This window comes from Bemisia tabaci, chromosome 2 (genome assembly GCF_918797505.1).
Source record: "Bemisia tabaci chromosome 2, PGI_BMITA_v3".
Classification (NCBI taxonomy): Eukaryota; Metazoa; Arthropoda; class Insecta; order Hemiptera; family Aleyrodidae; genus Bemisia; species Bemisia tabaci.
The window spans coordinates 38598517-38625806 of NC_092794.1; the positions used below are offsets into that span (position 1 = coordinate 38598517).

At 42.5% G+C, this 27290-nt stretch overlaps 1 protein-coding gene across 5 annotated transcripts in view; it reads right to left on the bottom strand.

Moving 5' to 3' along the window:
• The window catches only part of hdm (meiosis specific with OB domains hold'em), a 145352-nt gene that overhangs the window by 90477 nt on the left and 27585 nt on the right, over nt 1-27290 (bottom strand). For 4 of the 5 annotated variants that reach the window (XM_072297296.1, XM_072297295.1, XM_072297293.1 and 1 more), the window contains exon 2: nt 9439-9567. In XM_072297296.1, the coding sequence (XP_072153397.1) occupies nt 9439-9567 (129 nt within the window). Of the gene's footprint in view, nt 1-9438; nt 9568-12878; nt 13000-27290 lie in introns of those variants that run through there. The other variant, XM_072297294.1, reaches the window with a different exon arrangement.

Below are 27290 nucleotides of genomic sequence, written 5' to 3' on the forward strand. Positions count from 1 at the left end.
TCCCTGAGATTAAGGACGTTAATCAGATTCCGTCATTCCTCACCAAGTATAGGGAACACACCCAAGCTCTTGAAGGGCTAAAACATGAACTCTCTGAATATGCATCCATGTTGACAGCCGTAATTGTCCAGAAAATGTCATTTTATTTTAGAAAGCGCCTCGATGACTTTCGTGGTGCTGAGGTCAAATATCCAACCATCGCAGAAATTGTTGAATTTTTGGAGAAGGAGTGCCTGCAGCTGGACGGCACCTCCGCAAAATCAAGTAACCCAAAATTCACACCCAACCAAACCAAGCAAGTTCACCTATCCAAAACCGAAGATACGAACCAGTCTAGCGGCAAATCCTACCCACCTGCGACTTGTCCACTTTGTGAAGCTGACCATATACTTTTCCGATGTGATGCCTTTCTTAAGAAATCCATTAGTGACCGCAGGGCAATGGTCAAATCCAAGAAACTATGTTTCAATTGCATGCGAGGTGGACATTCAGTGGCCTCGTGCAAGTCTAAATTTTCTTGTAAATCTTGCAAAGGGCGACATAACTCTGTTTTACACGTCGATAAAACTGATGAACCCAAAAATCAAATCCTTATTGCGACGGACACAACCTCCTCAAGCTCCGAACCCATGAAGGCCGTCCACATCTCTGAATCAAAACCATATGAATCTACTTGCATTCTCGGAACCGCAGTTGTCCTAGTGAAAGACAAAAGGGGCAAGTTCCTACCCATGCGCTGTCTCATTGATAGCGGCGCCATGTCAACTTTTCTAACAGCGAGATGTGCTGAGAAGTTAGGGTTGAAAATAAGCAAAAATGCACCAGCCATATCTGGCTTGGGTAACCAAACCATAAATGATGTTAAGGGCACTGTAGAATGCGTAATCAAGTCGCGTTTCGAATCACAACCAGTCTTCACCACTACGGCAACAGTGATGACGAACATAACCTCAAACATGCCTTTGAACCCACTACCCGACTCAATGCGAAAGCCCTTGAAAGGCCTGAAACTAGCCGACCCAGAATGGACAAAACCGAGTCCAATTGACTTGCTCATAGGAGCAGATTTGTATCCGCACATTTACACCGGCCGTAAGATCATTTTAGCTGAAGACTGGCCCGTAGCTCTTGACAGTATCTACGGATGGGTCCTTACGGGAAAATTAACCTACAACGAATCACAGGATCAAATCACCGCCTTACTCACAATAAATAACCGAGACCTGGATGCAGGACTCACCAAGTTGTGGAGGACAGAAGACGTCCCTCACAAGCCGATCCACAAACCGGACGACAACATCGCCGAGCTAATGTACGTTGAGAAACATTACCGCCAACCTGATGGCAGATACGTGGTGCCTCTACTCATGAAGGAATCTGATGTGGACCTGGGCGAGTCCTACAATTTGGCCCGGTCCAGACTGCTGAAGTTAGAACAACGCTTCCAGCGGGATCCAGAGCTGAAGAAAGCTTACCAGGAGTTTATGAAAGAGTACAAAGACCTAGGGCACATGAGCCTTGTTACCCGCGAGAATATGGGGAAGGCCAAGTATTACATCCCGCATCACGGAGTATGGAACCTTTCAAGTGCAACAACCAAAATGCGCACTGTTTTCGATGCTTCAATGAAGACGACCAGTGGCAAGTCTCTGAACGAGTGCCAATATGCAGGCAAGAAGCTACAATCAGACATCGCCGAAATCCTAACCAGGTTTCGCCTACCCAAATATGCCTTCACCACGGATATCTGCAAAATGTACCGCCAAATACTGATAAGACCAGAGGACAGAGAGTATCAGCACATCTTATGGCGCGACGACCCTTCGCGAGACATCGAGGAATACGAGTTAAACACGGTTACGTACGGCGAGCGAGCATCCTCCTTCCTGTCTCTTAGAACCGTGAATCAACTTGAACAGGATGAAGGACACAAGTACCCAGACGCCTCCCCTATCATCAAAAAGCGAATTTTTGTCGATGACATCTTGGCCGGCGCGGACTCAATTAGTAAGGCCAAAAATTGCGTGAAGCAATTAACTGGGATAGCTGGGGAGTGCAAATTTGAGCTGAAAAAATGGTCCACCAACGAACCCGAGATTCTTGAAGGGTTGCCAAACTCTAGCATCCTAGAAACGCCGTTGAATTTCTCAGACGGGTAAGGAGCCGTCTCCGCCTTGGGCCTCCAGTGGCAACCTGCACCAGATACATTTTCCTACAAATTGGACCGTCTACCCGTAGTTTTCACAAAACGAGGCATTCTCTCTCTAATATTCCGAATTTTTGACCCGCTCGGATTGATAACACCCATAGTATTAATGGCAAAGCAGTTTATACAGCAAATTTGGCTCCTTGGACTAGATTGGGACGCGCAAGTACCTGAATGCATTAAAACCTCGTGGGATAAATTTGCCGCCAATCTATCTGACATAACCCGCATAAAAATTCCCCGTCACGTCTCCTTGTTGGACGCCACTAACTTTGATTTGATAGCATTTTGTGACGGCAGCAAGAAGGGATACGGAGCCACTGTATACCTCAGGGTCGAAGACATTCATGGCAGAGTCAAGGTAAACCTACTGCTTGCCAAAAGCAGAGTAGCGCCCCTGAAGGTCCTGAGCATACCACGCCTAGAGCTATCCGGGGCAGTGCTAATGACTGATTTACTTGAGTTCTCCTTGCAAGCTTGCGATGACATCAAAATCAGGAGCAAATTTGCCTTCACAGACTCAACCGTCGTCCTCGACTGGCTCCGCACTCCGCCTCATCGATTAAAGGTATTTGAAGCAAACCGGATCGTAAAAATTCTAGAAACACTAAATCCTCAAGATTGGAGTCACGTGAAATCAAAGGAGAACCCCGCTGATTTAGCGTCCCGCGGCTGCGAACCCGAAAAATTGATCGATAATGAACTCTGGTGGCACGGTCCGGAATGGTTGAAACTTCCAATTGAAAGCTGGCCAAAAAGTAATGAACCCATCCCTAGCACTCAAGAAGGATTGAAAGACATAGCAGATGAACCCGTAGTTCTTGTTCAAACTAGGAAGGAAACATGGAACCAGAACCTGTTGGAATCACACTCAAAATTAACCCGTTTAATTAGAGTTACAGCGTGGATCTTTCGATTTATTCACAACGCCAGACCGAAAAATCGCACTAAGCTCAAGTCACCATTATCTCCGGACGAGTTCAAGGCAGCCCGGAACTATTGGATCAAGTATACTCAACAATCAAATTTTAAATCCGAAATTCACGCATTGAAAAATTCCAAGGATACCCCTCCAAACCTCATATCACTCAGACCGTTCATCGATAAGGAAGGATTCTTAAGAGTAGGAGGGCGATTAACCCACTCAGAGCTGAATTTTGCAGCAAAATACCCTATCCTCCTGCCGAAAAATGGCCACTTTTCTGAGCTAATAATCAACTCTTGCCACCAAGAAACACTGCATGGCGGTCCTAAGTTGACACTCGCGAGCCTAAACACTAAATACTGGCTCATCAACGCCCGTCAGAAAGTCAGAGCTCAAATCTTAAAATGTGTCACGTGCTTCAAAACAAAGCCAACCAACTTTCAGCCCCCGATGGGCGACCTACCAAAATGGCGGGTCCAAGAAGCAAGGCCCTTCCTCAACACCGGCTTAGATTTCGGAGGACCTTTTACGATAAAGGAAAACAATCTAAGAAAATCCCGCCAAACCAAGGCATACCTTGCACTATTTGTCTGCATGACAACAAAGGCTCTACATCTTGAATGTGTTAGCGATCTAACATCGGAGGCCTTCATCGCAGCTCTTGATCGCTTCGTTTCCCGGCGCGGATTATGCAAACATCTCTTCTCCGATAATGGAACCAATTTCACCGGAGCCAATAATGAATTGAAGGAAATTTATACATTTTTAAAGGAAAATGTCACGAAAGAAGAAGTTTCAAACTTTTTAACCACGAAAGAAATTCACTGGCATTTTTCTCCTCCGTCAGGTCCCAATTTTGGAGGACTATGGGAAGCCGGAATAAAGTCGGTAAAACACCACATAAGAAGAGTAGTTGGGACTCAAGTTCTCACTTTCGAAGAGTTCACAACACTACTGTACAAAATCGAGGCCGTCCTCAACTCCCGTCCTCTCTGCCCGATTTCGACCGACCCATCTGAAATTGGAGCCTTGACCCCGGCTCATTTTCTCATAGGCGACACAATGAACTCACTCCCCGAGCATGATCTAACGGATGTAAAATTGAACCATTTGGATCGTTGGCAGGTGATCCAACAAGCCAGCCAAAGCTTCTGGAAGGTCTGGAAAAATGAGTACATCAACACATTACGTCAGCGCTCAAAATGGCTGAAATCAACCCAAAAACTAAAAAATGGGGACCTAGTTCTGATACAAGACCCAGATTTGGCACCATTGCATTGGCGCATGGGCAAAGTCACAAACTGCTTTCCAGGCCCTGACAAAATTATAAGAGTGGTAGACGTAAAAACTCAAACCGGCACCCTACGCAGACCAGTGTCAAAATTGTGCCGCCTGCCACTGCCCGAAACCGACCAATAGGGAGATCCCGCTGTAGGTATTTCGAACCCGCATGAAAATAAGTCCAGCTTCTTGAACGAGTTCACTCGTTCAACGGGGGGAGTATGTTCGGTTTCACCTACAAAATAATAATCATTAGAAATCCAATCACAGTGACGAACAAAATTAATAATCAATCACAGTGACGAACAAAATTAATAATCATTAGAAATCCAATCACAGTGATGAATCCGGGAGCAAAAAGCTCCGCTGAATTCCATTGGCCCCAGCCTCAGAATGAACGCGAGGCAGCGCACCAATCACGAGCCGCGCGCGGGCGCGAAATTCAAAACGTCCAAAACTTAGTCTCCACAGCGCCCGCCAAGTTCAATCTCGCCTAGCGGTGCTCCCGCGAAGTTCAAACTCGCATAGCGGTACTCCCGCCAATTTCTCACACCGCGCTCGCGTCGACCAATCACAGCCAAGCTCGCGGCAACGCTCTCTCACGCGACCGGTATAAATACTGGGACGCTGCGCTCCATGAATTCACTTCTAAGTGATGCGCCGTCCGATCAACACCCAGTCTCCAGATCCAGCCAAGCAGCGAAGCAAGCTAATCAAGACCTAGGAAACGAAGACTCGACCAAGTTCAAGCAGCAGCCTGAAAGGAAATCCGAACCCAAGTCAAGAATCAAGTTCCTCGAGCAAGGTCAAGGAGCGAATTTGGCGAGCAAGCTGAATCAACTCATCTATAGCGATCGGAGCGGCTAATCTCTCAGAGTCATCACGAAATCAACTTTAATATTCCACTTTTGGCAGTCCTATCTAAATTCACCCAGGAAAAATTTCAAGACATCTCGAACTAAATTCACGTTTGTATCAAATCCTCCTACCGGAGAAGCCGATTCATATGAATCCGGAGTAAAAGTAAGTGCAATAGCACAGAGCAGTATTTAAAATTTCAAGTCCTTCTGACTTTCCTGCGCAAAGCAGAAGCCGGCGCATTACGTGCCTGGTGGCCCTTCAGGTCTCCTACCCATGGTAGTAGCCGGCTCACTTTGAGCCTGGTAAAAATAAAAACACCTAGGACAGGATCCTTCTGATCAATAAAAAATAGTCTCTCACTTGAACCCTCATATATTATTCCATTTTCTCTTTCTTTTCGATCCTTTCATTCTTTCTCTCGGTACAATCACCTCCAACCTTTTAGGTCTAGCACATGTTTCTTCACCACTTTTGAGCCGTCATCCCATATTCTTTGGTCCCTCGGAAACGTATCATTTTTTTTGCTACACTCATTTTTTCTGGTATTTTTTGACCCGCTCAATCCTTACAGGTATAATGATTTAGTCATCGTTGAAAAACGGGATGGGTCTATTCGTATTTGTCTCGATCCTTTTGAACTTAATAAAGTTATTATCAGGCGCCCATGTTATGTGCCGACACTTGCAGAAATTAAAGAGAAATTAATAGGAGGTAAATGTTATACGGTGTTAGATATGAAAGATGCGTTTTATCAGGTGAAACTTACGGAAGATTCTTCAAAGTATAGTGGTTTTATAACTCCATGGGGAGAATACACGTTTTTAAGGTTACCCTTTGGGATCTCGATTGGGCCTGAGACTTTCCAAAGGCTCAACACTAAATATTTCGGTCCGTTACCCGGCGTAGAAGTCATCTGTGATGACATTGTAACTTTTGGTAAGACTGTAGAAGAGCATGATAGTAATTTGTTGGGCGTGTTAAGGCAATCTGATAAAATTAATATTAAATTTAATATAAAGAAATACCAATTTCGGCAACCTAGGATTCATTACATGGGTCAAGTAATAGATGAAGAAGGTATACGGCCCTCCGATGAGCATATTCAAGCTATCTTGGATTTGCAACCGCCTAAAAATAAAAAAGGCTTACAAAAACTTTTGGGCTTTGTTAATTATCTCAGCGAATACATTCCCAATTTAGCAGATTTGACTGCTCCCCTGAGGTGGTTGTTGAGGAAAGATGCTCAATGGGTTTGGGTAACTGCGCACTCAGAATGTTTGGAAGACATCAAAGTTGCAGTCTGTAATATCTCAAAGTTAGCTACATTTGATCCTTCTTTGCCTATTACGGTACAATGTGATGCGTCTCAATTTGGGTTAGGAGCCTGTTTAATCCAAGAAACCAATTGCTTTTGCATCGCGTAGCTTGAATGATGCGGAAACCAGGTATGGTCAGATTGAGAAAGAGTTGCTTTCGATTGTGTTTGCGATTAAAAAATTTCATCGATTAGTATACGGGCATGACATTCTGGTAGAAAATGACCATAAATCATTGGAAAATATCTTTAGGAAACCACTGGGTAAAATCATGTCCAATCGTTTGCAAAGATTGATGCTTAAATTAATAAATTACCAAATATCAGTGAAATATGTTCCAGGCAAAGATATGATTATTGCGGATTATTTGTCGCGAAATTTCAAACAAACAGATGTTCCAATCGACCAAGCTATGTCAGAGGTAGTTCACTGCCTTGAAATTAATTTTGCTATCACGCTTATAAAATACTAAAATTAAGAGATGAAACTATTAAGGATCCAGTCTTACATAAAATTTTAAATTTGTACCAACATGGTTAGAATAACTGCAGAGACCTGTTGCTGAAACCGTATTACGCTTTAAGAAATGATATTGTTGTTGAAGACAGCATAATTTATCTGGAAAATCGAATAATAGTTCCTTTGTCACTTAGGCAAAATTATATGCGATTAATGCATGGGACAGCTCACTTAGGAATCAATAAGACTATTGCTAGAGCGAATCAAGTTGTTTTTTGGCCTGGGTTTCGAACGGCGATTGAAAATTTTGTCCGAGGTTGTCAAATGTGTGCTAAATATCAAAGCAAAAATGTTAAGGAACCGTTAATTCCTCATGACATACCTGATCTGCCATTTCACAAGATTGGAATGGATATATGCGAAGCAGCTAATAAGATCTTTTTAGTAGTCACAGACTATTACTCAAAATGGCTGGAAGTAATTGTTATCAAAAACAAAACTGCAAAGGAGGTTATTTCTGTACTGAGAAACATTTTTAAACATCATGGTATTCCTGCCCAAGTGGTGTGTGATAATAATCCATTCAATTCGGTAGAAATGAGAACTTTCGCGAGTGAATTTAATTTTGTAATGACTACTTCTAGTCCAAGATACCCACCATCTGATGGTATGGCAGAAAATGCTGTCAAAAGAGCTAAATCTTTAATTAAAAAATCCTTGGAAGCCAATGTGCCGCTGGCTGATGCGCTGTTAGAATATACATAGGCTGTCCAAAAAGTACCGAGACTGGTTCTATAACTCAAAAACCAAGATAGCTAGAGGCTTGATCTTGGTCTTATTTAAAAGATCAACTCAATATCTGTCGATTGAGACCAAAATCAAAACTTTCGGTCAAATATTTCAAAAGTTACAACACTGTTTGTAGAAAAAATATATGGACCCCCTACCGTTTTTTACGACTATTTTCTCTTGCCGGGAACACTCTCTAAATTATTGATGATCAGTGCACGGTTCTTTTGCAACTAATCATGGCGAAATCTAATTGATTTGGAAACACTGTCAAGCCGTCGTCGTCCGACTACGGGTATAAGAGTTCAAAATTCCACGGGGAAAGAATGAACCATCGGTCAGCCACCCCTAAAAAATCCAGGAAATTTTCGGCAGTTGCTGACAATTCACATTGCGTGCGTGGTCTACGCTGCAAATAGTGAGTGATTTTGTTTCTGTGTTAGATATTTTTGATACCTATATGGAAAGAGATAAAGCAGTGGTATTAAAAATTTCGAACACAGAAACAAAACCACTCACTATTTGCAGCGTAGACCACGCACGCACTGTGAATGGTCAGCAACTGCCGAAAATTTCCTGGATTTTTTAGGGGTGGCTGACCGATGGTTCATTCTTTCCCCGTGGAATTTTGAACTCTTATATCCGTAGTCGGACGACGACGGCTTGACAGTGTTTCCAAATCAATTAGGTTTTGCCATGATTAGTTGCAAAAGAACCGTGCACTGATCATCAATGATTTAGAGAGTGTTCCCGGCAAGAGAAAATAGTCATAAAAAACGGTAGGGGGTCCAGATATTTTTTCTACAAACAGTGTTGTAACTTTTGATATATTTGACCGAAAGTTTTGATTATGGTCTCAAATCGATAGATATTGAGTTGATCTTTCAGATGAAACCAAGATCAAGCCTCTAGCTATCTTGGTTTTTGAATTATAGAACCAGTCTCGGTACTTTTTGGACAGCCTATGTAACAACACCCCAATTTTGGATTTAAATGCCTCACCTGCTCAATTGCTTATGGGCAGAAGACTTAGAACTCAAATTCCGATTAGCTACAAGAAACTCAAGCCTGAAACACTTGATGTATCAGATGCCATTCAAAAGTCTCAGGATAACATGAAATATTTTCATGATAAATCAGCAAAGTCAAAAGCAGACTTTTCGGCTAATGAATCTGTGTTAGTTTTAAGCGATAATAAATGGATCTCTGGTCAAATTGTTAAAAAACTTAAATATCCTCCTAGATCTTATATAGTTCATACTGAATTAGGGCAAACCTTAAAAAGAAATTCCTCATTTCTAAGGAAAAGTTTCAAACCCTTCGAGAATGATCAAATTGATGAATTGTATTCCTTTCCGTACGTTTTCCCGTTCTTGTATTTTCCAACAATACACTCATATTTCCATCATTATATTCGTGTAGTTGTTTGTGCCCACCACCACCACATCACAGCTGGTGCAACAATCCAGGTTACCTGACTATTGTCTCATCAAAAGAGCCATGTGCGTAGTCTAGGTTCTTTTAGGCGTCAATGTTTTTGGTACACTATCAATTCACTTCTTGTATGCATCATTACTATCAGTTGTGAGCAAAAAACTTACCAACAGTTCCCATGTAAAATTCCATGCTCAAATTTTCTATAAAATCCTGAGATCCCCACATCGTGACATTGATAAAATCAACTTCTGAATCGCGCATGGTAAACTTCAGGAGACTTTTCTCAGTGTTCCCTGAAGAACGAAATAGTAGAATTAGGCATAGAGCATAGGAATAAATGCAAATCATGGTGTGAACAGTTCAAACATTACAACTGGTTCTCGTCAAGGAGAATAAACTAAAAATATAGAAAAACAAGCTGGCAGGACACAGCAGATAGAAATAATTGGCCTTCATATTTCAGATGAACTTTTACACCATGTATAGGTATGTATAAGTTTTTCTTATTTTCCTGTTCTGAAATCCTAAAATATTATAATTTCTTCTGTGAAATGTATCATCGGTTGACATCTGGTCCATGAGACCAAAACACCCTTGATATTCAAAGAGAATTGAGGTGACTCACCCGGAGAAAGAATGAATTGAAGTAGAGGCCAGTGCCACACTGCTACATGTTGCGCAAGTTGACCCAGTGGAGATGTTGCATGTGTGAGGAATTTGCACTTTGACTATTGATTCTCATGTAAAAGTTCGTGAGAAACACAATGGTGCCACTGGTTTTCTCTGGAATCAACTTCCAAGCTCAAAAAAAGCTCTCAAGTTGAGGGCATAATGGAGGGGATATCCCACGCTATCCTGAGAGTCCACCTCTACATCAAGACTAACTCTCCATGCAAAGATAGAGAGCAAATACATTGACAGGGTTGCCGTGATTTCAGTTTTAGAGTCCCCAAATAAGATGGCAGCCCTGTCAATGTATTTGCTCCCTATCTTTGCATGGAGAGTTTGTCTTGATGTAGAGGTGGACTCTCAGAATAGCGTGGGATATCCCCTCCATTTTGGCCTCAAATTAAGAGCTTTTTTTTGAGCTTGGGAGTTGATTTCAGAGAAAACCAGCGGCACCATCGTGTTTCTCGCAAACTTTTACATACGAATCAACAATCAAATCGCAAATTCCTCACACATGCAACATCTCCATTGTCATCTTCTTCAAATAGTTTTGCCCTCATTTTTTTCTCACACAAGTAGCTGGGATACTTACTACCATAATGATGGGAAATGCCCATAATACCCATTATCCCAACCTCTGTTTCTCAGAGTCTCTCCCCTCACATTTTCTACAGGAAAAAACCCGAACTTTGCCACCATGCACCCTCGGCCCTCCCCTAAATCCGGCTTTGGGATCCATCATGCCTAGGAGCCGCATTTTTCTTCGGTGATTTACTTACGTGACAAACCTGAAACTGTTATCTAAAGGTGATTCGACGGTCGCCATTTTTTGTGTCGGAGCGACGTGCGCTGTATCGCATCGATTCGTTCCGGAATTTCAGCTACTTGTCTTTTTTTTCGGATTTTGAGATCGGAATTCCGTTGTCATGAGACTGAAGAATTCATGTACCAAAGACAAAACATTTCGGCATGATAAAGGCGTGGTTTTTTAAGAGGAAAAATATAGCATTCGATGCTGATCTCGAAACTGCACTCAAATGCGGTATTTTTCCTCTAAAAATACCACACCTTTATTAAGTTAAGGGGATTCGACAGGGGCTAGTGCAAGATACCGCCACCACGTCGCACTGCTAAAATTTATGTCATTCAAACTCTTCTTTTTATTTTATGCAATGTAATTATGAAAAATGAAGATGTGTAAGTTGTAGCAGCATACTTGCGGTACATGAGGGAAAAAAATTGAGGTTCAAAATGCGGAAATAAAGCCGTTATCACCATCCCTGAATCCTCGCCCATAAGGCCAATGAGTGCGATAGAGATATCAACCGCTGAGACGTAACGGTCGCCCCTCCTCTCGCACTCCGCTCCGCTCATCACTTCTCTTTCAGCTGGCCGCCAAGTCAAGGTCACAACATCCCCAACGGATGCCGTGTGAGAGCTCGGATTTTCTTTTCGTTTCGTCTACGCGCGTCCATCCGCATTGGCTCAGCGGCTCCCGCGTGCGAGCCGCGCGCATTTTGAATTTGCGCTCTTTTTTCCATTGAACGCCATATTGTGTGCCACTCTTGAGGGCTGACAATCTTTTTCTTCAGAAACTGTGTGGTTTCTAAGCACCTCTAGACTGCATTTCTATTGAAGTATAGCATCCGTAACGCATGATACCTACACTTTAGATGTTCCCTCAGAATTTTTTTTTATTTTCCCCATCGTCTTTAAATTGCTTTTCATAAGAACTCACGCTGCTTTTTCGACGAATTTTTTTTTAATGGACTGATGGGGATGAGCAAAGGATTCGTAATTTTTCCTCTGGCCACAAAAAAGGAAATTTCCAAGATAGTGGAGTAAACAGGAATTTCACGACTAGAATTAGCCAGGTATTTAGTCTATTTCGTATGCTTTAAGACTTTCCTCCTACACTAAAAAATGATTAGCTTATTTGGACTTTATTTTCAGATCTACTATTTTTTACTCATCTATAAAGGCAATGGCTTCATTTTTCTACTACCTCTTGCCAGCGTGAGTTATTCCCCTTCACCGAGATGAAATGAAAATTCCCAACAGATTTTTTCTTCTTCTTCTTTTCTTTTTTTGGGGGGAGTGGGGGCTAGAATAAGGTAAAAAAACCCACAAAATGGAGGCAGGAGAGGGGTAAAATTGAAGTTATGATACTTTTTTATCCCTCCTTAACAGTTCATGTAAGCCTAAGGAACAAAAATTCAAGTAAACTCAATATTTTGAGGTGCTATTGTTGAAGGTTTTCCGTTGTAATTTTTATGAGCCATGAGCAGTAGAGTACCTATATTGAGAGAGTATGGCCACTGGGCCCCATGGAGAGGCTTAGAACCCAAAAATGGTGGTACTTTGTTCTGGTTTTTGTGGATGGGAGGGGGGTCATTGCAAACTTTTGACGGTTATCACCAACCGCACTTGCTGCCAACCTTGCTACATCTAAGATAATTATTCTCAAAAATTGCACACGATTAGCCTTAAAAATATGTAAAGAAGTCGCCAAAGTGCATTTGGGTAAATTTCTCGTTACGATAAGCAAAGAAAACTACATTTTGAGTCATTTTGCATTACATTAATTTATGGCGTCCGCAATTTTTATGTCCTAAGGGCTCCATTCAAAATCTGCAAAATCTGCAGCAAGTGAGTGAGATCAACTGTAAAAACTGCGGACAACTTCATCCTATTCGTCAGTGTCCGGCCTTCCGCAAAAGATGTTCAAGGTGCGGGTTCTTTAATCACTTCGCAAGTGTCTGTGAAACGCGCTCTAAACCTTCCTCTAGTGCTCCTGCTCAGCGCTCAGCTGATACAGTAAATTTAGCATCATCTTCCATTAATGCCTCTATCCCGTTTAATTCTAATTATGCCAATTACATTGATGCACAAGATTTTGTAATAATCGATGAAATTGTTGTTGATCGTTCCTTACCTAGCTCCGAGAAGCTTCAACCTGTAATTTGTCCGAATGACAGCTCCGAAAAGCGTAACCCTAATAGTGTTATAGATGATAGCTCCAGGAAGCATAATCCGTTCTTTGTCTCCAATTTTTGCTCTGAAAAACCCATCCCGATAAGAGGAAATTTTAATTATTGCTCCGAGAAGCATGATTCCTTAAGTGTTTTTAATAATTGCGCTGAAGCAAATTCCTTAAGTGAAATAAACAAATGCTCCGACATGCAAAATCCACTAAATTCTAATTGCTCGGTGAAGCAAAATGTTCTAGTAATTAATGATAATTATTGCTCCGTGAAGCAAAACGTTCTAGTCAATTGTGATGATCAGGGCTCTGTGATGCCCATGTCTCCAAGTATTGTAAACAAAACTAGTGTTTCTCCTGAAATGTCGGTGAATTTGAGTGAGTCAGCAACCGCCAGCACATCTCACACACAGGATTCAACCAATACCCAAGTAGTCCATGCGATCAACGATACACCAAGTAGTTCAGCCAAATTCTGGATGCAGAACATTCGTGTGAACAACTGCTTCGTTGACTTCAAACTGGACACAGGTGCGGAAATCAACATTCTACCCAACTACATCTTTCAAAAGGTCAAGAATGCGGATAATGTGCTGACGCCAAATAAATCGATCATTCTGGGATACGGCGGTAATCCAATCGAAACACTTGGTAATGTACTTTTGAATTGCAGTTTACCTGATCAAAATGTATTATACAAAATTTTATTTACTGTAACCAAAGCAGGCACTGTGCCTCTCTTAGGTTTAAAAACCTGCGTTGATCTAGGTCTCATTGTTAAACAACAAATTGATTATGTTTCAGCCTTCGAAGATGAAGCAGCAGTGCTTATTAATTTTCCTAATTCCTTTACAGGTCTCGGAACTTTTCCTGATCTAGTTGATGTTTTTGTTAATCCTAATTCTGTACCTTCCAATGATCCTCCCAGGAGGTTGCCGCATAAAATTTTACCATCTTTAAAGAAGAAATTAGAAACCTTGCTAATCTCTAATATAATATCTAATGATGTCTCTGATGTTGCATGAGTAGGGAGAATATGAGGACTTTGCCAGGTAGAAAATCCAACAGCGTTGCATGATGGTGCAGAAAAATACGAATTAAATTACAGTGTTGTATAGGGATTAATATTCAATATGGCAACGCTGTAAAGTAAAAGTATTGCATGTTGCCCCTTCAATAATGGGGTTGTGCAATCGTGTAATGTAGCCCCTTCAATCTGCGGTTTATGCAATGGTGTATTTTTCAAGATGGCGCAGCAGCGTTGCCGGACGGTGGACATAAATAAATGATTTATTTATTGGTGAAATTTTGCTACATCGCATTTTACAGTGTTGCCAGATGGGGCGAGAAATTAGTTGATTTTTCGATACAATGTTGCCAGATTGTGCAAAAATTCGGATTTTTGGACTTGTAAAAATTTTCGGTTTCGGAAGACCGTATCTATCAGTATGGGCCTGGTATCGGATACTGTAGATTAGGGTCTGATCCGGGAAATTGAAAAATTTTCGGAAAATCACCCTCCTCCGATCCGTTGCGGATCGATGCGATTCTTTTCCACTTTCGAAGATCGGAAAACTGTACTGACCGAATTTTAATACGACTTTTTGTTTCCGAGATTTCTGACTTGTAAAATTTTCGGTTTCGAAAGACCGTATTTTACAGTATGGGCCTGGTATCGGAGACTGGAGATTAGGGTCTGATTCGGTAATTTTCATTTTTTAGTAGTGTGCGCTTGGAAATGCGTACGGGAACCTTCTGTTTTGCGATGAGCGACTGGGATTGGATATTGCAATATTCAGTTAGATGAATCAAAAAATTTAATTTTTTTTTTGTTTTTTGTTGGATATTTGCAGTTAAAGTTACAGTTTAAAACAGTTCGCGTTTAGAAAACGCAAACGCAAACGCGTTCAGAAAACGCAAACGCAAACGCGTTTAGAAAACGTACACGTTCAGAAAACGTGCGCGTTCTAAAAACGTGAGGGTTGTCAACCACAAACATCGATTCCTTCTCCTTCTCCGAACTTTAAATCAACACTTATATCATCAACTTTCCGATCGTTACTTTTCCGGGCCATCCTGATGAAACGGAACTTGCAGTCGGATGATAGGTACTTGGAGTACAGGTACGGAGCGGAGCAAATGAGCGCCAGTAAACTCAGGATGAATAGAAGAACGTCCGTCAAGGTAGAGGGTGCGCATTTGATTTCCGGACAGACCGGGCACATTGTGATGTTTGCTTCGGATGAGTTTTCCGCTACCGTTGTGGAATTCACTCCAACAACAGCAATGATGTTGGTGATGAGAATTATTTTATGAATCATGATTTTTTCCTTGCGATACTGAGAAGAGAATGCATACTATTTATACGAAATCTTTACTATAGAGAGCCGCTCTCCTCTCTCTGGTGTATAATACTATGCGAATCGCACTCAAAAGTCTGCATATCTTCCAGTCCCGTTCGTCTACTTTCTTGTGCCCCTGCTTTAAGAAGTACATTATTTCATGCTCGTCTGCGACACGTTCTAGGAGATGGCAAAATCTTTCCGTTATCTCAACTAACCCATAACACCCGACGGGATCGGAAGTGTCTATTGAGCTGAGTTTAAGATGGTGGAACAACTTGTCAGGAAAAAGGAGTCTGGCAAACTTGTTCAAAAGCTCTGCTCGTATTCCTGGAATCTTGAATTTCCTCATATACCGTGTCCAAGGTGTTCATCGCTCTAATCGATTGTGATTTGAGGGTTGGAGCGTCCATACTTGACGAGTTCTTGTTTTGAAATGATCGATCGCACTTCCTCGACACAATTTATACGTTCCCTGACTAGAATTGTTAATTTTTCCCACTTGCATGAAAGCGTAGTTTTATATTGCTACTATAAATTATGACTACACAGTTTGTCCGAGTGTAACCAAATCTGGTGATTAGCAAATACTACTATATTTACTTTGATCTAAATTACGACGACACACTTTGTCCGAGTGTAACCGAATCTGGTGATTAAGAAATACTACTATATTAACTTTGATCTAAATCATGACTACACACTTTCTCCGAGTGTAACCGAGTTTGGTGGTGAATGAATACTACTACTATCTTTACTCTGAGGTAAATTATGACTTTACAGTTTCTTTTCACTCGGTTATGAAAAGTGTAAATTTGTCTCCGAGCGAAAGTTCGTCGGTCTAGGTTTTGATGACATTAGAAAACCTCGAGTTTAAAATAGTTTTCACTTGTTCACTCTGAAATCTTTTTCAATGAACAGAATCTAGCAAACGTAAAGATAGTATAGATTTTCTGTTGTGACAAACTCAGAAAACTTGGAGCTTAAAATAGTATCACTTGTTCGCTCTGAAATTTTCTCAATGAACAGGATCTAGCAAACGTAAAGCTAGTATAGATTTTCTGTTGTGACAAACTCAAAAACTTAGAGCTTAAAGTAGTATCAGTTGTTCCCTCTGAAATTTTCTCAGTGAACAGAATCTAGCAAACGTAAAGATAGTGTAGATTTTCTGTGGTGACAAACTCAGAAAACCCCGAGCTTAAAATAGTATCAGTTGTTCGCTATGAAATTTTCTTAATGAAGAGAATCTAGCAAACGTTAAGATAGTGTAGATTTCCTTTTCTTACCGACTCGGAAAACGTAGAGCTTAAAATAGTATCTTTATCATGGCTGCTCAAGAACAAACACAACAGATTGTTGAAACTTTCATCCAATATGATATTTGTGATGAATTTTATAAACAAGGTGAAAAGCACGAACACTGTGCGGAACAAATTAAGAAGGAGGAGGGTATCAACGATGAAACGCATATTAAACAGGAGCACAATGTGCTTATCCATTGTGATCTTTGTGATGAGTTTTATGCGGAGGGAGAGAATCATGAGCAATCTCCCGAACATATTGAAAAGATGTCCACCATGAAGGACACCTCATCACCTACCGATGACAACAACGATGAGAATCAAGAATATTGTGACACGTGCAAGATCTCATACCACAAAAGAGATAAACATGAAAAATCTGCAAGTCACATAAGAAATTTGTTTGAGACTAAAGTACCGATAGTTCAAGTCGAGACTGCTTGTCAAAGCAGGTTGAAAACATTTTTCATCACGAACCTCCAACCGGAGATTCTCATCATCGATGACTACCTACTAACAGCTAAAGACCTCGTGATTGGAAAAATTAAAGAAGAACTCACCGACGAGGCATTGAAGGTAAATATACTAGTTTATGCCGAGTACGAGAAAGCTGACGATAAGGACAAGGAAGGAATGCAGTTGAAAAAATTTAAGAATAAAAACGAAGCTATTTTCGCGTCAAATGATCTGGACGAGTATTATGAAAAGTTCAGGGCCAAGATCAATAAAGAGTCGTTCGATTTTCACATGAACGGATCCGGGTGGGTGCTGAAGAAGATACAGGTTATGGAGGTACGTGTCAACCGCTATTACGCGTTACATCGAGGAGGAACCTATGTTAAGGTGCTCTTTTCAACGAAACATGTTGTCAATGTAAATAACGGTGAATATAACGATTGTTTCTTCTTCGCAATGTTGGCAAAGTTCGTCCCGAAGGAAGAGAAGTATAAATATGATCCGAATAAATATGTAGATATACTCCATCATTATGATTTCTCGGTCGTTCGATTCCCCACGAGCATAGATGATATTATCAAATTCGAGAAAAGGAACAACGTATCGGTCTCGGTATTTGGGCTCCATGAGAGATTGGTATCCAACATGAAAAAGTATACAGTTTACCCAATTAAAGTTGCCGACCCGGAAAGAGAGGACCACACCGACCTACTATGTCTCTCAACCCCCGTACCTTTCAGTTACCATTATTGCTGGATCAAGAACTATGAACAACTTGTACGTAGACAGTTGACAAAATGTAAACGTCAAGTGTTCATCTGCAAGAAATGCTTTACGCACAAGTACTCGATGGAGCAATTGAATCAACATAAAGTTCTTTGCTCTTTGGTAAGCAAAGACGCATTTCTAGCTTCATTTCCCGACGAGCGATACCTCAAGTTCAAAAATCACCATAAGGAAATAAAACATAATTACGTAATTTATGCAGACTTTGAAGCCTAGTTAGAAAAAACTCATGGTGACTCGGAGCATCCAGCGTCTGCGTATAGGCGACACATCTCAAATTCTTACGCTTACCTCCTCGTCACGGAGGATCCCGAATTTAAAATGACGGAACCGAAACTGTACCGTAGCGAGGAGGCACATATCAAATTTCTGGACGATATAATCACTCTGGTAGGAAAAATCAGTAAGAGTTACAATGATAAAGAGGGAAAAATAATAATGACACATGAAGATCGGGCCTCATTTGAAGCGGAAAATAGGTGTGGACATTGCGAGGTGGATTTGTCACAACCAGGTATCGTAAAGGTAAGGGATCATGACTATTAAAAGAGAGCGGGAGGGAAAACAGGGTCCAATTATCGAAAGGCGCTATGTTCAAATCGCAATTTTATTTTCCGACATGAGAAATGTGTTAGAGTCGTCCTGCACAATGGTAGTAGGTATGATTTCCACGAGGTAGTGCTGGCTCTGAACAAGTATCCTCATCGCGTCGACCTAATACCACACACGGAGGAAAATTACATCAGCATGACGGTCCATCTGGGAAACAGGTTTTCGATCAAGTTCATCGACTCGTTCCGTTTCCTCCCCGCGTCGTTGGATAAACTGGTTCAGACGATCCCGCGCGAATCTTTCGTTCGCACGAGGAAGCTCACTCGCACAGACAATGAGTTCGATATGGTTTGTCGGAAAGCTCCGTTCCCGTACGATTACGTTGACAATCCGGCCAAGCTGAAGGAGCCGCGTCCACCACCGCGAGAGGCTTTCTTCAACACCCTGACTCAAACGGACATCTCCGAAGAGGAATGCGAACGGTTTCTCCAAGTTTGGCAAACTTTCAATTTCCGTAATCTCGGCGAGTATTCAGATTTCTACTTGCGACTCGATGTGTGCCTCCTCAGCGATGTGTTCGAGGAGTTCCGACTCTTTGGAATGAAAAACTATGGTTTGGACTGTGCCAACTACTTAACGCTACCCGGTTTTGCTTTCGACGCCTTCTTAAAAGTAACTAAAGCGAAAATCCAACTCTTCAATGATATGGATATGGTATTCATGATTATGAGCTCGATCCGAGGTGGGATAACACAGGTGGTGAAACGGCACGCTCTCGCAAACAATCCTTTGATACCGGATCAGTTTGATCCTAAAAAACCAGTGAACTATATACAATACTTGGATGTGACGGCACTTTACGCACACACCACGAGAAAGCATCTACCCTACGATAACTACACTTGGGTCCCGGAAGGAGAAGAGTTGCTAACTCTGGCGAAAACTATAATCAACCATCCCGACGACGCTCCTTTCGGGTACATACTCGATGTAGATATTGAATATCCAGAACACCTCCACGACCTGCACAAGGACCTTCCGTTCTTGTGCCGGAACGAAATACCACCATCGGGAGCGGGGAAATATACGAAACTATTGACGACTCTAGCTAATAAAAACAACTATGTTATCCACTATGTAATGTTGAAAGAAGCGCTCGGTCAGGGATTAAAACTCCTGCGCGTCAACGGGGCCATCAAACTCCGTCAGGCTCCTTTCTTGGCACCCTTCATCGAGCTGAACGCCCGGTTGAGACGGGACGCTACGAATCCGTTTCACCAAACGCTCCTGAAACTATGCAGCAACGCTTGCTACGGAAAATTTATCGAGAACCCGTTGAAGCGAAAGAATATTAAATTGGGTACAAACAGCAGACAGATACTGAAAGCCATCTCACGGGTCGATTTCATAGATCGCACGATTTTCGCAGAAGAATCGGTAGCAATCCATTTACGGAGAACAGAGGTCGTCATAGACAGACCAATGATTGTTGGTTTTTCAATCATAGATCTGAGTAAAGTACACATGTATCAAGTCCACTACAATCACATGCTTAAGAAGTACAATCCCGACCAAGTTCAACTTCTCTATATGGATACGGATTCGTTCATTTACAAGTTGACTACACCGAACGTCTACGATGATATGTCAGACCTACACTTGTACGACACCTCCAACTTCCCAGAAGGTCATCAATGTCGCAGCGTGACAAACCGTAAAGTAATGGATAGTTTTAAGGATGAACCGGGGGAATACCCATTGCTGAGTTTGTCGCGCTGCGACCTAAAATGTATGCATATCGTTTCAGCAACAGGGAAACAGAGAAAAGGGCAAAAGGTATATCAACAGCAGTGGTATGATCGCTAAACTTTGTCAATTTTCTCACAGTATTAAAGGATCCTGAATCGAGAATGAGCGCCCCGATGCGTAGGGTCGGGGCGCGGAGACATCAACTATACTCATTTGAAAGTACAAAAAGAACCCTCTCCGGCTTAGACGATAAACGTTGTATTTTAGAAGACGGTGTTAGCACTGTTCCTTGGGGTCATCGTGACATCGACGACGATCTTTGCATGGTGGATGAAAGTTGCGGAGCCGAGACCGAGTTGAGAAAAATCCTCGCGGTTAAACAACCTCGTATAAATAGTATAAATAATTCTGCTGGAGAACCGTCAGTTAAGAAACCTCGAATTTGAAAATAGGAACAGTGTTCACTCCGTCCTCTAGAATATATCGTTTGTCATCGAGTCCGGGTAGAGTTGAGAAAAAAAATCCTCGCTGTTAAACAACCTCGTATAAATAGTATGAATAATTCTGGAGAACCGTCAGTTAAGAAACCTCGAATTTGAAAATAGTAAAAGTGTAACTAACGGAACGAACAAATGATGGCTTGTCTCGATGTACAAGGTTTTTGGAGCCAAGGAAATTTCATCGTCAAAGAGTTTGGTCTTGTGGATATGAAGTGTACTGAAACTGAACTCTGTTTATTCAAACCTCCGTTCCCGAGCAGCATGTTGAGCGCTAAAGACGTTGTGACAAACAACTGGTTAACACGCAATTATCATCACTTGGAATGGGAAAGCGGGTTTCTCGAGTACGATGAATTCACTTCAAAAATGAATCGCATCGGGAACCGCTACGATGTACTTTATGTTAAAGTTGAACAAAAACGAAATTTCATCAGTCGCTTCGTGCCGGAAAAATGTATCGTTGTAAATTTGGACACTAAAGATTGTCCGTCCTTGCGACTATTGGCTCGTTGGTCGACAGCATATACGTGTCCTTTAGTACATCCATTCTGCGCTATGTCGAACGCATTCCGATTGTGTATGTGGATGTCGGAATCTTTTTATCGTGATTATTTCAAAGATGAAATCATGCAAGAGCAGGAGAAGATTATGGTGGCAGACGAACAAAGGAATCACCCCGATAATAATAAAGGAGTGGTAGATGAAAAGTCAGATTGAACGAACCGAAATATAGCAGACAGATTAAGTGAAATCATCCGTGCTTAATATAGCAGACAAATTGTTTCACTCGAAATATTGCGGATGAAAAGTGAAATCATCCGTGCTTAATATAGCAGACAAATTGTCGAATCAACCCGACTTAATATATATATAGCACATGAAAAGTGGAATCATTCGCAGACGAATTATCGAACCGAAATATAGCAGTCGAAAATTGAAATCATCCGTGCTTAATATAGCAGACAACTTGTTTCACTCGAAATATATAGCGCACGAAAATTGGAATCGTCCGTACCTTGAAAGAACTGACGACATGGAAGTTTTCAACGATTCAATCTTGATCGTCAACGCTAAAGAGCTGACTGTAAACGCCCGCTACAAGATGAACAAACTCATCAAAATGCCAAGCAAGTACGGGATCACCGTTGCCGCTGATATCATCTTCGAGAATCATCATCGTCTCCTCTTCCTACCTTCGCACATTACGAACCATTTGACGGACGATGCAATTCAGGATATCAACGCTGGATCCTTCGATCTCATTTACGAAGGCCCGATCGGAAGAACATATAAATTCGCACTCGTTCCAAACGTTGCAGCTTGATTTATATTGTATGTATTATTGTATTCTTTTGTAAATGATGTAATGGTTGAAAAAAAAAATAACAAGTTTGTAAAAAAAAAAAAAATAAATAAACATGTTATTTTTCATTTTTTTTTTTTAAATTTTTGCTTCAGATCAATCCAATTGCCTCACGGTTCCGTGCAGTAGTTCGTACGAATACTTCACAGGTGTGATCAGAATCACCTGGGCTGTAGTGTTGGCCGGGAAATTCTCTTTTACCACAACGGTCAACGTGATATCCACCGGAGCTGTTTTTAGATCTTCACCTTGAACGCATTTGATGACGAAAATCGCGCGATCTTTGAAATTTTCAAACAACATAGCTGGCTCGCAGAGTTTCTCACCTTTCCAGTAGTCTCTCATAAAATCGGTGTAGTTCAGATAGGCGTGATTATAATCCATAGTCGAGAAATCGTAGAGAGAATCGTATCACCACGAATCCGAGTTGTGTGAGAGCCCTCTTGGAATATTCGGTCAAAGTTTTCCTCTGCTGCTGTTGTTGTTGTTGACAACTAGTTCGTGGATTATCAATACTATTATATGCAAGAGAATATAGGAACGTATCGTTGTCGTCGTTCTGGATCCTTCGTTTACCCATAAGTTAGCGGTCTCACGTGCAGTCGCACTGTCACTTCTTCACCACCGAAATTGATCGCTCTTCCTTGTTGGTCTACTATATTAACGAGCAAACGTTGGATCTTATCACCCAAGACCGGGTAGTAATGAATCGTCGACGGTTGCTCTACCATTTAGAATCCTGGTTCGATATCGGGAGCAAACGCAAAAATGTGATGTCCGCGCACCCCGTTCACGTATCCACCGTCGGCGATGCTGCATTCGATGCATATCATGTTTACAGGTGAGATGTTGACGCGATAGTCAGCTTCGTGCCATTCGTCCGGTGCCAAGAGACACTTTCCGAATCCGAGCACCTTACGTAAAGTGCCGGGTCTGCGGAAATCGATCCAGTACTTGGATTTGATGCTTACTTTAAGCGTAGCGTTGTTCGCTTTGAGTTTGATAGCTTCCGCTCCGCCAAGTTTTCCCTGTAAGTATTCTTGTATACCCTCGATCTCGTAGGCTCCGATCGGGAAGGAAATTGCCGAATAATTCTCTTCAGGGCTCTCGGAGTAGAAAAGCAGTCTGTTCGTTATGTCGATGTTCGGGATTGAATAATAAGTTACAAAACCCGTCAGACCGATCTCGCAAGGACTGAACAACTCGAGAGGTCTAGGCAGTGCAAACTCGAGAACGTTGCTTCTCCCCGTCAACATGAGCGTGTGACATCTTTTCTGAGTTTCCATATTCGGGTTTCGAGAATACTATATATTCCTGGTTTGTACGAGCCATTCTAAACATCGTTTCCCGCAGACGCTCGAGTTGAAATTTTGTTCGCTATTATAATTGTATCCTATTGTTGTCGTCGTCGTTGAGCTATCGCGTGAGTGTAAAATGTATCGCGTAATTTCAACGGGTGAAGGTAGATCACCGAAGCTGTCGTAGTACAATGCGTTACCGCTCTTTGAAATCCGGTATGCTGTCCAATGTGTACCGGCTCCATCGCTTCGGTCCAGATTGATGATACCACACTAGGGGCGTTTGGGTTTCTTGGTCGCCATTCATCGATCATGAACACACCGCGGAAATGCGGGATTCGTAATTGTTTTGTCGCAGCGATCCTCAACTCAACATCTGTCATCGCTCGGCGCGGCAGCTCACGGATCAGTTTAAATTCTTTCGGTAAGGTCTCGAGTAATGTCCGTAACCTTTACGGTACGGTCGCAAGTACAATCCTTCACCGAGGTGTACATTCTTCTTCAAAGATCCATCGAGAACCGTCTTGATCCTTTTCGCTACCGGTGTGATTGTTCGCGCGGCCAGACCGATACTCGTCAGGAGATTCTTGACTCCGGCACCCGTTTTTGGAATAGCCAAGATTCGCTCCGTCGGTTTCTTCTTCTTCTTCGTTTTCGACGCCCCGGCACCCATCTTTGGGAGAGCCAAGATTCGTTCGATCGACCGCTCCACCGGTTTCGTCTTCTTCTTCGACGCTCTCTTCTTCTTCTTCTTAGGTTTCGGTTTTTTCGCTGCCACCGTCTTGTTTAGTCCCATTCCGAGTTTGGCTTTGAGTTTCATAGCGTTCGTTACGGCGTATGCTGCCGCTCTTTCACCCAACGATGAGTCGGACGCTTTCACACGTTCCCAAGCTCTGTCCGCAAGTATGAGATCGGCTTTGTTCCTCTCGGTGGTGTCTTTGGTCTTACTGTAAGCGATGTCGTGGGACTTGCAAGCTTCGTCGAGCGGATTTATACCCGGATCTCCGCGTTTCAACCGTTCTGCGAGGCGAGTGCCCGGTCCGCAGTACCTGTAGTCGCCCGGTAAGTGTAGTTCGAACGATAGTGAATTTATCAACGAGTTTAACAGTCCACGTCCTCGATTGGTTTTGCTGCAAGTTGATAATCTTCTCGGTGACATACTCTGACGAAAATGTCCATTCTATTTATACGGAGAAGTAAAGAAATAGCTGTCCGATAAAATAGGGAACGAATACGATGCGACTCGTCAAGCAAAGAAAGTCATTGCGAGTCCCGAACCTCGACAAACGGAAGAAGCAAAATGAAAACCGACGACAACGACGACGACGACACAGTGAACTGTTACCGGATAGTATCCGTTGCATTGTCGCCGGACCGTCCAACTGCGGTAAAACAAACGTGATGGTTTGCTTGCTACAACATCCGAACAGATTGAAGTTCCGCAACGTGTACTTGTACTCCAAGACACCGTTCCAACCCAAGTACGAAGAACTGCGTCAGATATTCGACGGAATCGATGGTCTCGGATACAACGTCTATTCGGACACGGCCGAGATTGTTCCACCAAACGATGCCGCATCGGACTCGGTCTTTATTTTCGATGATGTCGCCTGTGACAAACAAAATGCGATGCGGGATTATTTTAGTATGGGAAGGCATAGCTCGGTCGATAGTTTCTACTTGTGTCAAACTTATTCTCGCATACCGAAACAATTGATTCGCGATAACGCTAACCTGCTCGTAGTTTTCAAACAGGACAATACAAACTTGAGACACATTTACGACGATCACGTCAACACAGATTTCACGTTCGAAGATTTCAGACATATCTGCTCGGTGTGCTGGCAGGACAAGTACGGGTTTTTAGTCATCGATAAAGATAGTAATAAGAACGAGGGAAGGTACCGGAAAGGTTTCGATACCTATATTGTACAAGATGGATAACTTATCGTTGTAGACGATCGCTCAGAAATACGGTAGTATCGATAAAATCCGTCCAGATATCAAACGGAAGTTAAATACCATTAGCACCGGAGAGGCGGACGCTCACGTGACGTTGAAGAAAGTTTTCAAACCGTTGACAGATCCGCTCGCAGCGTTGCAGAAAACTGTCTCGTCATCAACACCCGCACTTGTTGCTGCTCCTCAGGAAAAGAAAACCAAGATCGAACCTTCAAAATCGGAAACGAAAGATAATACAATGTTTGTTGATAGTTTATTTGCTTCGTTCGGATCACCGAAAAATATGAACAACGATGATGATGATGATGATAACGACTCAAACGAGGGGGAGGAGGAGGATGATGATGATGATGATGATGATGATGATGATGATGATGATGATGAATCGTTCCAAGACGCAACGGATAAAGAACAAACAACCGGTCGCACGGAAGACGACGACGTCGATTCTCGAGACACAATCACTGCCCCGAACATATCTTCTACTTGGACTATCTGGAAAAACATCCGAAACAATCCGATCCCGCGTATGGTGTGCGGAAAGCGATCAACGGAAACTTTCTCCTCGGAAACCGAACCATAAGTTTCGATTCGGACGGACGACTAATCTTGGACGGTAGCGATGAGGTGTTCGAACCGACACCCGGGTTCTTGGAGCTCCTTTTTAAGAAACATCCGCGTAATTACACAGCAGATGATCGCGCTAAATTCCAACAAGTAGTTACGCTCACCAATGCGCATCGGAGGGATCATCATCCACACGGTAGACCCAACTCGAACCGCAGTCAAAAATACCGCGATCTCATCAAACCTTTGTTCGCTACATCGACTCCGAGATCAACGAGGAAGTCATCGCGTATAAAACTGAAGAAAGGCTCCGGTATCAAAATTCATCGTGCGAAACGGGAACTCGTCTATTGGGACGATCCGAACGAATTGGTCCAACGTCTCGTTTTACTTGTAGCTTCGAAACAAGCTGGTCACACCGATCACGATCGTGAAATTCTGAGTATCGTCGAGGAGCTTCGCGAAGCGGATTACATACACTAAATATAGGATCCGCACAAAAATGAGTCACACCGACCGGTTTGGAAGATCGAAAGGGACTTACGTTCGCAACACGAAGCAAGGTCTCAAAGGAGACGGTTTCTTACTGGATCCCGACGGGAATTATCTTGTATCCAACAAACGGATCCGACAACTGCAAGATCCCGAAGAGGATACCGACGCCGTGAACAAACAATGGACAGACTCGAGGTGGACGGAAGCTATGAATTCGACACAGCTTTGTTGGAAGAAAATGGAAGAATACAAAAGTATCGCGCAACGACTCGAGACGGAATTATCACGACTGGAAAATAGGATCAGTCAACTGGAGGTTGTGAATCGAATGAAAGGAAAATAGTGTTGAGATGAGTCACACGGACGGTTTTGGCCGATCGAAATTCCGCCGCGGTCCAAAAGGTGACGGATTCTCACTGGATTCCAACGGAAATTATATCGTATCGAACAAACGGATTCGTCAAGTGCAAGATCCCGAAAGCGATGAGGATGCGGTGAACAAACAATGGTCCGAACGGAAGTGGAAGGAAGCCATGAAATTAGGTCAACACTGTCTGGAGCGTATCCACCAACTTCAACAATCTTACAATCGTCTGGTTAAAATAGTAGCATCGAAACAGCATTTGAATCGAGAGAGCGGACGACGACGACGACGTTGACGGTAATTATCATGTCGGCAGAAAAATGTGGGATCGTCGAGGAGCTACATAAACCTGCACGACGAAACTATCCGCGTCGTAAAGTACGGATTCTCGGATTGTTCGATTTATGGCAAGCCGATCTCGTCGAGATGCAACCGTACGCCTCGGTCAACAAAGGATACAGATATCTCCTCACCGTCATCGACGCGTGCTCGAAAAAGGCGTGGGCCGAACCGCTCAAATCGAAAACGGCCACGGATGTCACTTATGCTCTGCAACGCGTTCTCAAAGCAGCCGGAAAGTCACCGAAACATTTACAAGTCGATATGGGCTCGGAATTCTACAACTCCAA